We start from the raw sequence: 18,815 nt of genomic DNA on the forward strand, positions 1-18,815 counted from the left end.
TTCCTCAGGCGTGACGCAGCACGGAGCTGCTCTGGAGCCGCCTGGGCTCCCCTGGCACCTCCAGGCAGAGCAGGGGAGGGAAGGGCAGCACCTGGGAACCTGGGCAGAGCAGGCAGGAGCGCTGGCAGCGGCTCTGACTCAGCTCACCGTGTGGGCTGACATATGGAAATTGCCATATACATTTGTAAATGTTTTGGTATGCCTGAGCAAGCCAATATCTGGAATTAATTTTGTTCTTTTGGGAGGCAAGACAGGGGAGCCCGTAAAGAGGATAAGTCCAAATGGATCACAAGTTTGAATACTGGCGGGGGGTTTGTTCAGCTGGCTGCGGATGTGCATTTGCAGTTTGAATTTTCTGGATTTGGTTTTCCTCACCTCACTTGTAAAGGGACTCAGAACAAATTGAACTAAGATCACTCCAGCCTCGAAGCAGACTTGTAGCTGGTATTAAACATATTTTAGTGGGTTGTGCAATGCAGAATCCTTGCTCTGCAGTCTGTTTTAGTGTTTCTTTTTCTCCCTGTGCTTCTGCACTTTTTAATGTCAGCACTCTGTTACTGACTGTGCTATTTTGTGAGACGTGATGCCCTGAGGGGAGCTGGGGGTCGTTTCTCCATCACTAACGTTTGCCACTTTGGGGAGCAGGATGCAGGCTCACCATTTTTTATGTTAGGAGATGAAAAATAACTTTTTTTTGGTCGAAATTGTGGGGAGGAGGCAGAATGCAGCTACCTCAGCTGCATCACAGCCATGGTGAGGAGCAGCTCCTGCAATAAAAATGCACTGGGATGGTGAATGTCAGTGAAGGGTCCACACCAGCTATTCCTTGGCTGCAGGCTGGTCTGAGCTCACATCCCACCAAACTCTGACAGCTCTGCTGGCAGGGTGCACTCTCCCGTTGGTGTTTGACAGTCCATGACAGGATTATAAAGAGCTGCTGCACCTACAGGCAAAGAAACGCTACAGGTCCTACATTGCTGCAAATCACATTGAGGCTTGTGAAGCCCATCTCATCCAAAGGCTTCAACTGGATTAGTTATTTTTAAACCCCACAGAAGGAGTGTTAAAAATGTGCTTTTTCATGCAAGCAGCCTTAAAAAAAAATTAGAAAATCCGTGCTTTATGTTCTGAGGTGCTTTCTCATAATTTCCCCATCCCTCCGCTGCCTACACCCCGACATGGTATGAAAATGACTTTAGAGACAACACAAAGGGCTGTTTTTGCAGCTTGCTTTTTGTAAACCTTAGGGTTTTGCTTTTCTCCTCTGCTGAAACTCCAGTAAGCATCTAAGATTTCAATATGTGATTTAAGAGAGAATTACAGCTCCTGTGATATCCCTGCACAGAGCCACTGGCTGGTGCTTACTGATAGGTTATTAATAGCTGTCAGTGGGGAGTGAAAATAGATGTCCTCTGGTTTTAGGGTAAAATCTTGAAGGGGTGGCTGGCTGTGTGACATGAACTGAGTCTCTCATAGGTGCAGGAGGAATCTTATCAGCTCTTGCAGCTTGCAGCAAGGTTTGCTGCTGTATTTGTTAATGGGTCTGGCTGGAATCCAGGGTTTGGGCTCCGGGGGCTGCCAACACCTTGGCCACAGGCAGGTGCTGTGGTCAGCCACAGATGCCCTCCCTGCTGCTCTGGGATGCACCCAGGGATGCTGGGCTGTGCCTGCAGCCAGCCTGGCTGAGCTCAGTCCCGAGGGATCTGGGATCACCAGGGCAGTGAGGACAAACCCCAGGAGTGCACCCCTGCTCCTGCCCCAGCCTCACCCTGCCGATCCAGAGCCATGGGGCGGCTGCAGTGACCCCAGTCCATGGGAAAACCTCCTGGTGGAGGGGCTTTGTCTGAGCTGGAGAACTGCAGGAGCTTCTGCTCCCTGCTTCTCATCCTGGGGTTGATTCTGCACCTCCCTTCCTGCCTCAAGGTGCTAGCTATCAGCAGAGAGGTCTCCCTCTCCTGGGGAAGGGCACACAGCCTGTGCCCTGCTCTGAAGGAGGGGCTGGCTCTGTCCCCATGTCCCCGTGGCACTGCCTGGCCGGGGGCACGAGCAGCCAGGTCACCTCAGCCCTGCTTGGCTGCGGCTGCTGGCTCAGCTTCACAGCGCTTCTCCCACCCCTTATCTCACAGCAGCTGCAATTCCAGCTACACAAAACCCAGCCACAGACTTATTCCAAACATTTATTAGTGTTTAAGGAAAATAATAGTGTGTGAAAGGTACAGAGCTTTGTCTAAAGCTATATGCATTTTCTTTATTTACAAGCTTATTTGGCTGCAAACTCTACACGAGATAAAACTAGTATGTTTTTCTCCCAGAGATTTGGAATTAAGGACAGTTTGTCTTTTATTTATTTATTTCATTTTATTTTTCTCCTTTTAGTTCAGCACTGTAAGTTAGGACAGCATTTTCCAGGGTTTACTGCTATCTTTTTTCCTGTAGGCGTTTTGCTTCTCTCGCAGTATTTTCATTCCAGAACAAGGCTCATTCCAGATGCAAAGCATAAAGGAAACATTCATACCTTGGCTTTTAAGCTAAACCTCCTTCATGAACAGCAAGTTCATAAGGAATGTTAATTAAAGCATCATACAGTATCTAAATGGACTTTTTTTTTCTCCTTTTTTTTTTTTATAAAGAATTAAGGCTATGTAGATGTCACAATAAAATAATCTCAGGTAAAACACACCCTATCTGTTAGATATGAAAGAAAGGTTTAACAATAAATAAATGATTTATGCTGTCAATAACATTATGGAACTGTATAAAACTATATTTACGCAGCTTTAAACATAAAAAAAACCATACTAGTGGCATGAATATATACAACACAGGTCATGACATACGTTTAAATTATCATAGCCAGCAGTGTTCTTTTTTTTTAAATGGGGACACTATAATAAATAGAAATGTTAAATATTTACAATAATAGCATATGTGGAATCAGTAGATGAACACATAAAATCTTCACACACAGAGGAAAAAAAAAAATGATGCCTTATACAAAAATCCCTCCCACCCACAGCTTGTCCCCCCCCTCCCCAATTTTCATTGACTAAACAAGGGGAATACACAATTTTCCCCACAGAACCAATGAATACAAATAAAACTGTATGCATGCTGAGGTGATATGTTGACTGAGACATTCAAAGATGTAGATCTCTGTTTGGTTCCCATTGATGAATCAAGACCTCTAATGACAGAGGGATCTTATTTTAGTTCAATGCAAGAACATTGGTAGCAAGTTGTTGTTTCTGGTTTGTGTTAGCTTTTTTTTTTATTTTTTTTTATTATTATTATTTTTTGTGCTAAAATGCTTGGATTGTCTTTTTGGTTTGAGCTTGTTCTTCGTGGTGGTGCTGTGCCACCAAGGGGGAGAGGACACTTGCAGGAAACCCACGGAGGCACGTGCCAGAAACCTTCTTGGGGCACCACCAGCAGGATTTTGGAGCAGAGGAGGTGGCCAAGAGAGTCAGGCCCACACCAGGGTGCTCGGTGGGGCAGCCTGGGTGTCCCAGGGGTGGCTGAGCTGTCACCAGCCCCACGGGGCAGATGCCACACTCACCGCACCATCACCGAGGTCTTTGCTGCTACAGCACCTGGCCTGATCCCAGCTCTTCCCACTGAAACCAAATGAAAATTTCATCACAGAACTTTGCTAAAATCGGGCAGGATCGAGGCCAGGTCTCTAAGCAAAGACCTGGTGATCACAGAGACACCTTTTCAACTCAGCTGTCCCCTCTTGCCTCCTACGTGGTCGCTATTTAAAGCGGTGCCTCCAAGTTCTGCGGGTGGATCCCTGCATTAAACCCTGAATGTAGCTATTAGGAGCCGTGCTCACTTAGCAGGAACTGAAATCTGAGTTGGAAATTGTAGCCAAATTCCAACACCCTCCTCTCCTGTTTATGCAGCTCCTTCCCACCATGCAGCAAGACGTACGTTAGTTCATGGGTACGTTCTGTCTCTGCTGAACTGCCTTCCTGCCCCCACAGCTTTCCTCCCAAACTTTCCAAATGAGAAGGCTCCAATCCCCAGTGTGATTCCCACTTTCTAAGAAAACCTCCCTTTTTTCCTCTAGAGGAAGCTGAGAGCTCACCCTCCTGTCCCTGTGGGTGCTGCAGCCTCCACTTCCAGTACAATATCTGGGAATATAGGATTGCAGAGCTGCAACCTGAGAATAACAATTGCATAGGGGGTAGGAGAGATATGGCCAAACACCTCATTCACACTTGAAACTGCTTAAAGACAATAAGCTCTTGACACTCTTCACCTTTCCTAACTCGTTCTGTGGAGATTGGTTGTTGTTACCTGCACAAGAATTACAAAACCCAAGTCAATCCCCTCTCCTTGTCTTTGGCATTTGGATAAACCAAGCTATAGGCAGGTTAGAGTGGGGCTCCACATCCCAGCAAACCACACCACACTGCTAAGGAGAGGCAGGCTTCTGATGGGCCTTCAATGCAGCCCTGATAAGAACTAAATATATGGGGATTTATAGGGTCCTTTGCTGTCTGAGCCCACACCTGCCCCTTCAGGCTTGGGCTGTGAGGGTGGAAGACCTGTATCACTGAGGGGGCAGATGGAAGCAGAGAATATGCACAGGGTTTCCAGAGGTCCATGAGAATGCTTTTGGGGGTCCTCCACACCCTGTGCAAGTCTTAACAGTCACGTTGCCTTGTCCGGAAGCTGATTACTTGCCTTTGAAGTGACTGGGTATGGTTCTGTGATCAGCAAGTGTCAAGTTATGCAGCTGTTAAAAACTAACAGGGGGCACTTAAAACCAGGCAGCGTCGCCCAGGTGGGAACAATGGCTCAGAAGTTACTTCAGAGAGAGTGGTGGAGCTCCAGACCACACGGTTCCTGTGCCAGAGACGGGGCAGCTCCTTCATTAGAGAGCTTCACACAGAGAGCCCTGAGCTCTGGCGTTCCCAGCCACAGGCAGAAACCAAATCCCCCTGGAATTCAGCCATCTGCTGTGAGGCTGTGCCCTGAACCTTTGGAGGTGCTAAGCCACAAGCAGCCACATGCAGCCTGGCAGAGCCCGCTTGGAACCTTCTCCCCTTGCCAAGGAGACCAAAGGGAAAAAAAAAAAACCCAAATGAAAAAAAAAAAACCCAACAAAAACCCCAAAACCAAACCCAACCCAACAAGATCCTAAATTTCAGATGATGTCCGTTTCATAAAAAAAAAATAAAAATAAAAAGGGGGAAAGAATTTAGCTGGAGACATTTTGCCACCCGAGCGCCGAGTTTGCTGGATCGATAACCCATTGCCACTGCTCTCCCTTTGCTACTATATACACACTGATGGCGAGGTCCATAGATATCTTGCAATGCCCTGTGCTTGACCTCTGAATGGGAAATGCTTTGGAATGTCCATAGACAGGAGGATGGAATCAAGGGAGGAGGTTTCGGGGAGGGGAAGGGGGGGAGCTGGTGCCTCTTTTCACCTCCGGATGTCGGAGAAGTCGGACAGTTCGTCTGCCCGGTCCAGGATGCCGTGGGCCCCTTTGGGAGCGTGGCCCCCAGCTTTGACCCGGGCGTTGGAGTGGCCCTTGGTACCTCTCTCTGCCTTGGCTGCTCGTGGGCTCTCCCTGTGCTCGGCGTCAGCGTGGGCCGCCATGTCCCCGCGGCCTGCAGCGGCCCTGCTGCCTTCCCCCACCTTCCTGTCGTCCCCGTGCACGGCCGAGGTGCAGAAGCTCAGGATGGAGCAGAGGCTTCCCCAGTTCTGTTCACACTGGGCCTGGACGCTCCTGGTTATTGCCTTTTTCACCTCCTCGCCGCAGGTCAGCAGGATGTTCACTAGGTCAACGTAAGGCCTGCGGGGAAAGGGGAGCGGTGAGAGAAAAGTTAAAAATCCACCCCAGGGAATCAGTGAAGAATCTGCCTCACCCTCCCTGGGCACAGCAAATCCAGTGGTGTGAGTCCCTGGCACCCCCTGACTCAGCAGCAATTCTGCCCACGTTAATTATGGAAAATCCCATATTCTAATCAGGCATTTTGCTGCAGGAAATGCACGGTGGCATCCTGTCAAAGCCTCTCTGGATTGATCTTGCTTGCTCTCCCCCTGGAGATACTCTGGGAGAACTGGAATGTTCACCAGAGAACAGATGAGCTCTTGCTTGGCAAGTGGAAGAACTGTCTCACACTTTCTGCCTCCTTCTCTTTCCATACCCTCCCATCTTTGTCACTCAGGACAGCAGGCAAAGGACACTTGCTCCTGCCCAGGGCCTTCAGCTTCACCAAGCAGGCTCTGCCTCTGGGTGAACGGCAGCTACAGAGCATTCTCCAGCCCTCAGTCTGCAAGAGGGAGGCATTTTCTCACTCAGCTAGAGAGTCTCTGGCTTTCCTCATCATCTCTGGAGCACTGGGTGCTGATCTCCATCACAGGCAAGATCCTATCTGGACCCAGGATCTGCCTGAACAGAGCTCAGACAAATGGAATCCACTTTGGTGGCACTTTTTTCTTCCCACACCAAGTTTTATTTCTTCATTTCCTTACAGAGCTTTCAGTATCCACCTTTTCCCAGCCAAACAAGGCCTCAAAACGTGCCCTGGCTGAATCCCCCCTGTGCTTCCCACCCGCCCCTGAGTGTCCCCAAGGCACCAGCAGCTCGAGCACAGGCACTTGGGCTTCTCAGCCACAGGTCACAGAGTGCAGCAATTTTAAAATACTTGTGGTCACAAGTTTTGTGGGTCAATATTGATGTTGTCTATTGACACAACTGCTCAGCTGCTTGCAGCCCCAGAAGGACGTGCTTAAAAATCTTCCACGGCAGGAACCAGCCGCAGCACAAGGGGGAAGCCGCCCAGGGCCAGCAGTCGTGGCTGTGTGGGGTGGGTGGTGGTGCTGCCCCTCCTGGGCACCCCATCCACCAGCTCTGCTGCCTGTGCACAAGTCTAAATCTCTTCTCATTAACTTAAGACAGAAGAGATGAGGAAAAACCAACAGATTATGCTCAGTGTCTTACTTTACCAACCGCTTAAACTCATTTTGAATCGCTAATCTTGGAGAGCCACCTATTCCCCCTATCTCAAAATATTTCCCATGGTTGGATTGTTCCTACTGCTCAAAAAAAAAAAAAAAAAAAAAGTTACTTGGAATGCAGCAGGGACCAATCTGCCAAGGCCTGTCACCACTTCCACCATAGCAAATCAGCCTGACCCCCACAGCTGACTCAGGAGGAGGCTTCGCTGCCCGACCGCGTTCCGAACACTCATCGGGAGAGAACAGCCAGGGCAAAACAGAGAACAAGCCTGAGAGCTGCCACTTGCTCCTCTGCTCTCAGGGTTTTGTTTTAAATGTAAAGCAGGAGATAAGAGAGAGCTGAGCACGCTGCATACAAAGTGATCCAGCAAAAGGACATAAACCTCCGTCCCTCCCAAGGAATGAGCTCTTGAAATTGGGCATAACCTCTGCAGAAATCTTTGTAAGAAAAAAGGTCGCTGGTATGACTAAAAAGTGGCTCAGCTGCCAAATATTTCAGGTATTCAGAGCCTGCCAGAGCCCTGCGGATTAATACTGGCCCATTTCTCCTTGCCTGTTTTACTTTCTGCATTTCAGCCGGCCTGACCAGAGTACCTGAACTGAGCACAAGGCTGCGAGTCAGCAGACGTGATTTTATTTCCAGCTCTGCCACACTTGCCTATTGATCTCGAACAAGTTCCTTAGTTCAAGAGCTTCAGAGATGGCCTCTAAATTTAGGGGAGGGGAGGAGGCTGGCTGGTTCTATTTGGGGAGTCCCGCATAGGAGAGCCGAGCTCCCACTCCGGGAGATGCTGGAGCGTAGGAAGCGCTAAATGAGATCATGTAAATTATAGGTGTTCAGCTGAATGACCCTCTCTTCTCCAACCAACAACCCCCCAGCTCAGCTCCCCAGAAATAAGCAGCTGCCTCTGAGCATTCCTGCTTGAGCCTGTTCATAAAACAAGGATAACTCACTCCTCCTCGGACAGGCTTTTGGCTCGCACGGTTCTTTTCATCCCCAAATGATGGGGGGGTTAATTGGTGCCAAGTACCCAATTTATAGGTGCTGACACAGCCCAGGCAGTGCCCAGAGAGGTGCTGCTGGGCAGGATGGAGCCCTGCTGCCCTTCTCCCCCAGCCAGCAGGATGCTGCCCATGGCCCTGGGCACAGCAGCTCTGCCCCCAGCCATGCCTTTGATCCCAGCCTCAGGAATGTCCAGGGAAAGGGCTTTGCTTTCAGGCCACCATGTCCAGCTGGAACAAACCACAGCACAGGATTGATGGGAGTAAATTGGCACTGAAGCATCTCTCTGCAACTGCAGCTGAAATATTAGTGGGGGGTGGTTTTCAGCACTAAGGGAATCAGAGCACAGCACTTCTGGGTAGTGAGGAAAATAAAATGCAAGGCTAAAATTCCCAAAGAAGTGATTCTGCAAAAAAATTTCTCTCTTGTGACAGCTGGGCTTTGAGTTTCTGTGCTAATATCAAGGCACAGAGGTGTGGTAGGAAGATGCTCTAAGGTTAAGCCTGATGCCAGGCTGTGGCTCAGCCTTGTTTCAGGAGTGAGATGTTCACCTGCAAGAAAAACAGGCTCTGATTTTTGCATTTGTGCACAAAGAGTCAGTGCAAACAGCTTGTGCTTGGTTTGTTGCTGTCATGCAGCAGCTTTGATCAATTCCAAGTAGGATTTGTGCCTGCCATTCCTTGGAGGACAGCTGTGCTCCCAGTCAGAGGAATGAAGTCCTCAAAAATCTGACTTGTGCCTTCATTTTGTACAACCCCATGTTTTATTAAAAAGCATCTGAGATTAATAAAGAATAAGATGAATGGGAGATTACCTGGGGGACTGCAGCCCTTTCAGGGACAATTAACTACAAGACATTTCAAAGTATGTATTTAAAGAAGGAATTATCATCTTGCTGACAACTTTGCATAAACCTTCTTCCCCCTTCTCTAGTTGTCACCTCTAACAGGATACTGAGGTCAAAATGATGCCTTTGAGCCCAGAAAACAAAAAAAAGCATTGTGAGATGCCTCTGGAAATGGCAGACACCCGTGCTGTGTTTGCCAGAGCACCAAGGGGACTGGCACATCCAGCTCCAACTCATTTCACCTCCCTGCACAGCCACATCTCACCCCTGGTACTCAAACCTCAAGGGGCCCCGCAAAGAGAGCTCTGCCTTGGTGCTGCACATGGGAAAACAAGAGGTGCTGAAGGCCAGAAGGAGGTGAAACAGCTCTTGGGCAGATGCACAGCCCACTGGCACTCCTGGAAGGAGCTCCCACGCTCTGACTGCACCAGCACGGAGGCACTTACTCATGCTGCAGCAGGTCTTTGAAGTGAATCATCTCCACAATGACCTGGACGTTCTCCTTGGCAGCAGAGCAGAGGTCATGCTTCAGGTAGCACTCCCGCTGTAACTGGAACACCATCTCTTTAATGGCAGGGCACTTACGGCTGATGCAGCTGAATTTATGCCTCAAGGCATGAGCCTTACACTTCAGAGCGTCTTTAATGAAGGATTTTCCCTGAGAAGGAAAGAAATGGAGTAGGTCTGTATTTTTGTCCATTAAGCACAGCAGCTGATTTATGCCCAGCCAGCTGCTTCTCTGCAGGACAATGTCAAGGGTTATTACAGAGCTAAGGATATCACTGCATGGCTTTCCCCTTCTTCTCTGTTTCTCTGCCCTTAAAGACCCTGCCAAGTTCCCCAGCTTTGCTGTCCCAGTGGATCTGAAACACCCAGGGCTTCCTCACTGCTCCTCTGAGCTTTCCTCTGCCCCAGCAGCCGAATGCCCAACGAGGGAAAGAGCCAAAAGTAAGCACCTTGAAGTAATTCAGTGCTGGAGTTACTGGATTAATTTGCTTCCAGGGTGGCAGAACAACAGGTTCACATAAAGGAGAGGGCATCCTGCCATGCTGAGCTCCTCAGGACGACAAGCAGATACCATTCAGTAACTGCAGGGTTTTTTTTTTTTCCATTTTAAAATTAGTTTACAAACTCAGAAACATGTATGGATGATCTATATGCACCTGTCCTATTCCCCAGATATCAGAATTTTCTTCCTCAGAGAGGGACTCAAATCAGCACTAATAATCATCATAATAATCCTACAGTATCTTCATGCCTGTTGCAAGAAATTCTAGGTGAGATTAAGAAAATCACACCAAGAAGCTAAAAATTAAGGTGGAGAAAAGCTGCTTTAGCAGCATGTCTTTAACCACTGTGACTCCTTCACTCAGTTGATGGTGGGCATCAAACCTACCCCTTCCTTTCCTCTTTTATTGGACCCTGCAGCTACAGCTCTGCTCAGACTCCCTGTGCCTTGCTGAGAACAGGCCATGGAAGGCAATGCCTCCACCCCATCATCAGCCTCAGGTTCTTTAATGCAGGTTCTCCATGAAGACCAAAGCCTTGCTCCCCTTTATCCAGAAGTGCACTGCCCCAGCTCCACTGACACTAAATAAGATTCACCCAGACCTGCAAGCAGATGTTGTCCCCAAATTGTTCCAAGGCAGAAATGCTTCTTGCTCATCAAAGAGCTGCTTCACCCCTTTTTGCTTCCCATGCCAAAGGCACTCCCTTGCCCTTCCCTCTAGGAACAAACCCACACAGCACAGTAGGCAAATAGGGGTGAAAAAGAGAATTCTTATATAAACCCAAACTGACATCAATTCTCAGGTTTCAGAGCAGAGAAAATGGCCAGTGTTAGTCTTGTCATTTAATGCAGCTTGAAATAACTGGGGATGGTACATAGAGGAGCTGTGAAAAGCCATGTCATAGCAAAAGCTAAAGTCACCTTCATGTTAAATAAAGCTGCAGGGGTTTAAGTCTCCTGCTCTGCACTGGGGACAGGCTGGATGTGAGGCAGGCTGTGTTTGATGAGCAGTACCTGGGGATCTGGCATCAATGGCTGCTCTCAGCCTCCACAGGCACCATTCCCTGCCTTCCCAAATTTCCTTCCCTACTCCTTTGGTCAGCTCTGTCCACCAACAGAAACATTGTGCAAAAATAAACGAGTGCTTTCTGGAAGCCACTTGGAAATTAAGTTGAAGGTTTTCAGATACCCACAAAAGCAGCAATTCCCATTTTAATGAGTAGCCAGGCCCTTTGTACATCTTTGTGCATTTGAACCTAAAGCTCCAGCACTCCAAAAAAGTGCTCCCTGCTGGGTGGTCCCAGCACCCCTCATGGGACAGGCTGCATCCTGAGGACAGCTCTGCTTTGTGCCACACTTTGAGCAGTGCCATGGAGCTGGTGCTTTTAGTCAAGTTATTCTGGAAGCTGCCTGCTCAGGCCAAATGCCGCTGGCCTGTCGGAATGTTCCCTTCCCTCCACTCTGAAATGGGAGAGGAGGCTTACAGGATATAATAACAGGATGGCTCAATGATGCATAAATGGTCTGGGGAGAAAATGAAGGAGACAAACTTAATGCCACATACCATGGAAGTAACGTATTTTAACGTCAGCGCTCGAGCCCAAGGCTTGCTTGGGTACAGCAGCTTTAGTGGGTTGCCTGGGCTGGTTGTGTGCAAGTCTTGAGGGCCAACTTTAGTAATTGTTGAGAAATACTGAGATAATTCTAAATGAATTGGGAGCCCAAGCTGCACTCATAGTCAGCTTTGAACAAACATGGTGTAGAGGCTTAAGCTTTCTTAAAGCCATGTTCGGCTCCATGAAGGGTTCTGCTGGAGTTATCATGGGTACAGGAGGTGGAATGGTTTCAGGGAGCTGCAGCTACAACCAGCCTGTCTCCTAGGACAGGTTGCTGCTTTATCACTGTCCTGAGGTCCTGATTCTGGGCCTTTCAACCAAAAAATTCCTAGTGAATCAGTGAATCACAGCAAGTGGAATGGCTCTGGGAATTTTTTGGTGCAAAGATGTGTTAAGGAGCTGCAGCACATGCCAAGTGTGTGTTAGAAGCAAGCAGACAGGTAGGACATGTCCCCGTGTTACCTGGGCATCGAATTTTCCAGCGTTGTGCAGGAATGTCATGCAGATCTCGTGTAAGCCTCGGATCTCGCAGGAATTGTTCTCAAAGCATTCAAACACTCCACATCCCACATCGCCAGCATTGACCAGGCAGTGCTGGATTTCAGCTAAAACGAGTATTGGTTAGAGTTAATCTGGAGAACTCTTCACAGGAACTGGTGGTGGGTAGAGAGACAAGAGTTGTTTTGCTACCAACATCAATTTGAGAGAAAAATGCGTGATAATGGTTAATCGTGCCCGCTTTTCGCAGGAATTAGGCCAAAACTTGGGTGTATTACGTTATGAAAGTGATATCCAAGAAAGAAATGCCAAATCCACTATGCTTACGTCAAACTATTTCACTTGAGAACTGTCTCATGCTCTTGAATTCCTCAGGAGCAAAGGACAGGCGTGATTTTTGTTCTCTGGCTTGTGCAAAGCCCCCACCGGCAAATTTAAGTGCCAAAACGAGAAGTCCAGGGCCCAGCCAGCCAAAATCTTTCATTTTTGGTACTTTGAGCAAGTTTCTGGTCATTTAGCACAAGGTATTTACATACCACTGGGTTTTGTCTGTCAGGATGTCTCTCAAGTTAATGGCAAAACTCCCACTGATGGGTAAAGTCCTTTGCATCAGGAGTTGTATAAAAATGCAACTGTGTGCTCAGCTATGCAGAAATCAATAGAAAATATTTATATTTCTATGTGTAGTACATAAAATAGAGGTACTGGAGCTAGCAGTTACACATGTGTTCATTCTGCCCTTTCAGATGTTATGTAATACTGCAAAAAATGCTGTCTAATACTCACTTTCAAAAAAAAAAAAAACCAAAAAGCCAAACCAACCCCACCAACCCAAAAATCTAATTCTCAACATGATAGCTTCTGGTCCTTTAAAAAAAAAAATGGATGTAGTAGTACTGCCAGAGGGAAGGTGGTTGCTCAAAAAGCCTGGGGATAAAGTTAAACAGGGGCAGCTTTTAGACCAGAACTGAGGATGCTAAGAATTCCCGTACTCTGTGCCCTGTGGTACCTTTAATTAAAGTTCGCCCTTGGGAGCCAGCCTAATCCCCCTGGAACCGCAGCGTGTTTCAGCCATCCCCAGCCTCCCCCTCTGCCATGCGGTCCATTTGCAAGTCTTTACAGCAACTTTCGGTCTAATTCCCACCCGCTGCAAGGCAGAGCGAGGAGCCGCGGATGGAAGCGCGGAGCCCGCCGGAGTTCTCACGGCCCCCCCGCCGCCCGCTCGAACCCAAATCATCACCGCCGCACTTTTTTTTTTTGCTTTTCCCCCCCACCTTTAATTTTTTCCCCTTCTACCTGCCCTGAAGTGCATCTGGGGGCGGCCCAGGGGTGGGACGCAGGGGCTGTCTGAGGCACAGAGGGAAAACCGGGGGGGAAGGAAGGGGCACTGGAGCCCTTTGTGGAGCGCTGCGGAGCGCGGAGCCGGGCGCGCTCGGGGCCGGGAGCGCGGCTCCGGTGCTTGCGTTGGCATCCGGATGCAAACCCTTCGCCGGATCACATGTCCTGGCTCCAGCGTGCTGAGAACTGCACAGTGCCGTGATTCACATGTGGCAGTCCCTAATGGGCATTCGTGCATTCCTGCTCGTGTGTGTTTAAACACGTCTCGCAGCACGGAGAGTGTTAAAAAAAAAAAAAAAAAAAAAAAAAAAGAAAAAAAAAAGGGGGGAAAGGGAGGGGGGGCGGGATGAAGGAGGGGGGGAAGGGAAGCGTCTGGATCCCGCGCTCTCTCTTTGCACGGCTGGGAAGCGATCCAGCCAAGTGCACGCCCCAACTCTCTCTTCCTAGGCAGATAATGCCCGGGGGAGGGAGCGCGGGGGGCGGGAGAGGAGGAGAGAAACCCCCGGCCCGTTGCATCATTGCCCGGCTCCCTCCGGAGGGGGCAGAGCCCCGGTCGTGCCCGGACCCTCCCGGCTTTCCCCGGCCCTCCACCCGCTTCCCAACGCCGCGCCGAGAAACTTTCTCCTCCTCGCCGGGCTCGCAGCATCTCCGCGGGGCTCCGGCCGCGCTGCGAGCCGGGCGCGGGGCCGCGGCCGGGCACGGGCAACACGTGCTTGGCAGCGCCGGGCTTTAAAGGTAATTAGGAGCGAGCTCCGATTTCCTGCGATGATTTACGCCTGACAGTCGGACAGCAAAATAAAACGCCTGTCATAACTCGACGCGGCTGCAGCAGCAGCAGCCGAAGCAGCAGCAGCAGCAGCGAGGGGAGGGGGACACGCAGAGGCCAGCCCGGTGCCCCCCCGCCGTACCTGTGTTCTGCAGGGACAGGCGCCCCTTCTGCTGCGGGGTCCTGTCCTGCGGCCCCTCCGGCGGGTGCGTGGCCTCAGTGCCCGCGGCCGCCCGGGCGCTGGCCAGCAGCAGGGCCAGCAGCAGCAGCAGCAGCAGCTTTCCGCCGAGCTCCGCGCACATGGTCGCGCCTTCCCCCCGCCGCCGCCGCCGCGTCCTCCCCCGCGGGGTGCCGCACCCGGGCCCAGCGCGCTGCTCGCCGCGGCCCCGCGAACCGCATGTGCCCGGCGCGGCGGCGAGCGCGGAGTGGCGGCGGCGGCGCCGGAGGGAGCCTCAAATATCCCCGCCGAGCCCCGGTGTCACTCGCATGAGGGAGCCGAGCAGGTGTCGCTCCGCGCCGCGGCCAATGGCAGCCGCCGCCCCGCTCCGCCCGCCCGCCGGGGGCCGGCCCGGCCCCGCCGGCAGGTTGCAGCCGCCCGCCCCCCGCCCCACCCGCGCCGCGCCGGGGGATGGGGGTGCCGGGGGATGGGGTGCGGGGGGAGGGAGGGATACCAGGAAAAAAAAAATTTAAAAAAAAAAAAAAGGTGAAAAAGCGGGATTTTGACACGCTCGGGAGGGAGGCGGCAGCCAGCGGACGGTCACCCCCCACCCCCTCCGTGGGGAACTTCGGGGCGCTCCAGCCGCGCTGGCCTTGCGAGAGGAGCAGCGGGGTGCCCGTGCCCGGAGCCGGCTGCCAGCGCCGGCCGTCCTGCGGCACTGCCGCCTCATGGCAAGACTTGATTTCAAAGAAAAAAAAAAATTCCCTTTCCGAAGCAGCTATTGCAATGACTTTCTTGGAAATCTTCCACTCCCTCGGTTTTTCTCCCCCCCCACTACCCTGAGATTTTGTACCCTGCTTGCTGCGAGGGGATTTGGGCCAAATACATCACTTGAGGGGGGAAAGTGGTACCCTGGGAGCACACGCGGATGGGCGCACAGGGTCGGGCTCTGCTTTCCCGGGGGGGAGTAGAACCCCTTTCAGACCATGGGGAGAGCATCACCCTTGCGACCCCCCCAGCAGCTCTGGCTGCTCCCTTTTGTCCGATAGCTGGATCGGGGTGGGGGACACACACACCACAGCACAACGTAGGAAAATCCGTAGCAGGTGATGAGAAGTGCCGCGCTGGCTGGGGAGGGGCGAGCGTGTCTCCCCTTGCCCTGCCGTAATGCACATCAGATGTTTCATCAGACCCCGCCGGCCCCATGCGCTCCTGCCGCCCCCGAGCCCCCGGCAGTGGCGGGGCGCGCTGTGCCGGGCCGGGGGCGGGGGTCCCGCCGGGGGGGCGCAGCTAGGAATGTCTCCAGCTGCTGCTGCCGCCCGCTTCCTCACAGCTGTCAAAATGCACTTGAGGAAATCCACTCACACCTCCCCGAGCAAGGGTCTCCTCGGCGGGACGTGACACCGCGCCGCAGGACCATGGCTCCACGGCTACGCACCAGCAGGCACGTCCTGACACCCCCTCGCAGCCCCCGGGCAGCCCCGGGTTTGTCTCAGGCCCACGGGGGTTTGTGTGCCGGGGCTGAGCGCTGAGAAGTTTTATTTTATTTTTATTTTTTTTTTTTAATCCTTGCGGAGGGTTTGACATCGCAACGTCTTTTTTAAGGTTGAAATTCTTAACGGCGGTGCCAAGCTCGTGTGGAAATTCCCTTTTATCAACATGCTGCTGCCTTCGGAACTGCAACTTGCAGCTTTCCTCTTAGGAGCTGGCTGTGCCAGCGAGGATGGCTGCAAAGCCCCCGTGCCCCTGGGATGGGCTCTGCCCTTTCTGACAGCAGGGCTATTAAAGGAATAGGTTTTTCTTCTTCATTTGTACCTCACCCGGAGTGCCTGGCCCTTCTTTTGTCCTTGTTCTCTTACTATTTATACTGCTGAAGAGTTTTGCTATTTAATTGCCTTTGCTAGGTCTAACTTAGCTCGAGCGTTGAAAGACCGGGGGCTGGATGAGTTGAACTCAGGCAGGAGAATTTAAGGGATGGCAGTTTTTCTCTGTTGCAGGAGATAGCAGCCAATGCACTGCTTCTAACCAGTGAGTTTGTATTATATTTATATAAAATATATTTTTTCCTGGTGCCTGGCAAATGATGCTTTCTCATAATGCTGTTTCCCTGCTGCTTTCAGTCTGATGTCCTCCTGCAGCCACTCCTCATCATTCTTTCTGCCTCTTTTTAAACTTACAATTTTTGGACATGTTTTACCCTTTGGACTTTTGAATTCTGTGCAGTTTCCATCCTCCAGACCCCATGTTCCTCCCTCTATTTGGTTCCTCCAGTCAGGTCTCCCAGTTTCTCTGCATGCCTTTCAAGCCCCGCAGCCCTGGCTGCTCCTCCTTTTCAGCCCATATTGTATTAATCGCTGCAATCAAGGTTATTTTAACATCTTTTCCTTACCAAAACCGTGTCTAAAATAGCCCCTCATGGTGTCACTTTGGGGGAAAATCTGCTGGCTGGCAGCACATTGAGCATTTCCCATGTCCTTCTGCTCAGCGGAGCAGGGCAGCGGGTGGCACTCAGACCTGTGGGATTTCCCTGCTTTTCTCTCTCTCCACGTCACTCCCAGGGTGTTCCTGGGTTTAGGGGACCTGGTGCCATCCAGCCCTTCCTTAGGGAGTCAGGGAGCTGTGGCTGCCCTCGGGAGGTGGGTGCTGTGAGGGATGCACAGCTCATGCTCCAGCAATTCTGGCATCTCTCGGAGCGTGGTGTAACTCGCTCCCTGGCAGCAGGATGGACTGCCAGGTGATTTTATGGAATAGTTACCAATCCCAGTGATTTAGGGGCTGGTTTCCGGGGATGTCTGAACCCCAAAGGCACTGCAGCTTTGCTCCAGCACTGGGAGCTTGTGTGGACACAGGAGCCTGAGTGCAGGGTGGTGCCCTGCTGCGAGGCGTTTGAGGACACATTTGAGCAGTGGCACTTGGAGAGGACCACAGCTCCTTCCAGAAGTTCTGAACACCTGTTGGCTTTCAGGAATACACTCCGAGCTGCCTTTGGTTAACATACACAGGCTTTTCTTTTTAAGAGTGTTTCATAACTCCATTGAGGCTTCATATGATCAAGCAGTGGCACGAGCGTTTTGCAACTGCCTTGAAATGGGAAGCATTTAATTGTTTGGCGTCTTTGGGGAGATGAGCTGCCCTCATGACTATTAAGAGGGCTGTGTCCCTGCAAGGCCGTTGCAGGCAGGTGAAGGCTGAGGAATGCTGTGCAAGAGGCTCCAGCACACAGGGAGAGAGCAAGCACACCCACTTCTGAAGGACTGAGAGGCCGATGACTTCAAAAGGGAAGAGGATGCTGTGGGGAAGGTGTGCCAAGGTCTGCATTCTGGGCTTTCTATCTGTGACTAAACACATTTCACACTAGAGTTAGAGTGAGCTGTGCTGTGCAGCCCCAGCAGCGCAGTGGGATTTCATCAGACTCGAGGAAAATAAGCAAGGCAGGGGAATTGAGTGTTGCCTCCTCTCCTGGGTAATTTTCCCACCTCGAGGCTTAGTGCAAGGTGCTGACTTGCAAATGACACATCATTACGAGGCCAGCCCAGAGCTGCAAAGCCCTGCTGGGAACGTGGTCAGGAGATCGGGGGAAGCTGCCTCTTGGACTTGGTTCCTCCTGGTGTGGGACCTGCTCTGGGAACATGTTGATTTAATTCCCACAAGCTGGTTCTCGGATGGTGCGAATAAAGCTGCTGACAGTGACTGAAATGGGATTCGACACTGGAGAACCTGTTAGGCTCAGTAAATGTAGGGCTGTTGGGAGGCTTCAAAGGGTTGTATTTTAAGCCACTTTTCCCCTCTCATCATCGATTTTGAATTTCTGGTAACTAGTTTTTATGAGGAACGAGCAGAAGTTGACCATAAAGTCACAGAAAATGAAATGTATGAAAAGCCAAAGCTAATTATATTAAAAATGACACATATATTCTCTTCCTGAGAATATATATTCTCTTCCTTGCTTGTGTAAAAATCATGTATCTGAGAAATATTCTCAATGAGTTATGCACAGGTTTAAAGCTGATGTGGCTTCTTTGATAAAATATGAACCATTGGAAAGATTTATAAGAGTCAGAAATGCTGCAGAACATTTCAGTATTTAGAGCGACAGGAAACCACTCTGAGATATTTTTAAAACAGGTATTTACTCAAGTAATTGGTTACTTTTAATGTGGAATAATAAAACCTGGTGCAGCTCTATTGGACTTGACATAAAAGACAGGTATGTAATTTGTGAGCAAAACAGGGTGGAATGTACACATTGTACCTGGGGAGGTATTTCAAGAAAGACAACTCCTTGAGACAAAAAGCCAAAACAACTGACACGCCGGGTTACATGCCAGAATTGCTTATTCCTCAGTTAATCAGCTGTGTAATGAGTGTCCAGAAACAATCCCTTCTGCCCAGGTAGTTTGAGTTTCAAACTTTGTCAGCTTTGTGGCTGTCATAAAACGGATTACATGGAAGTTGGACCAAAAACACATGTTTCTGAGAACATTTTGGTTCAAATAATAATAATAATAATAATAATAATAAAATGTGGCAAAGCCTGTGCCAACAATTTACTACAGAATATCTGAACCAGATGCTGTTAAACTATAATTCCAAACAATTTGCC

At 50.4% G+C, this 18,815-nt stretch overlaps 1 protein-coding gene across 2 annotated transcripts; it reads right to left on the reverse strand.

Moving 5' to 3' along the window:
• Window positions 1-2,158: 2,158 nt before the first annotated feature.
• Window positions 2,159-14,595, reverse strand: STC2 (stanniocalcin 2). Of its 2 annotated transcripts, none has more exons than XM_074552018.1 (4): window positions 14,198-14,595; window positions 11,916-12,058; window positions 9,275-9,486; window positions 2,159-5,809 (listed from the first exon to the last, which is right to left on the reverse strand). In XM_074552018.1, the coding sequence occupies exons 1-4, from the start codon at window positions 14,355-14,357 to the stop codon at window positions 5,437-5,439; spliced, it is 888 nt and encodes a 295-aa protein (XP_074408119.1). In that variant the 5' UTR covers window positions 14,358-14,595; the 3' UTR covers window positions 2,159-5,436. The 2 variants fall into 2 exon arrangements, with proteins under 2 accessions (XP_074408119.1, XP_074408118.1); XM_074552017.1 differs by lacking the exon at window positions 14,198-14,595 and adding an exon at window positions 13,248-13,560.
• Window positions 14,596-18,815: the final 4,220 nt, after the last annotated feature.

Source organism: Zonotrichia albicollis, chromosome 15 (genome assembly GCF_047830755.1).
Source record: "Zonotrichia albicollis isolate bZonAlb1 chromosome 15, bZonAlb1.hap1, whole genome shotgun sequence".
NCBI lineage: Eukaryota > Metazoa > Chordata > Aves > Passeriformes > Passerellidae > Zonotrichia > Zonotrichia albicollis.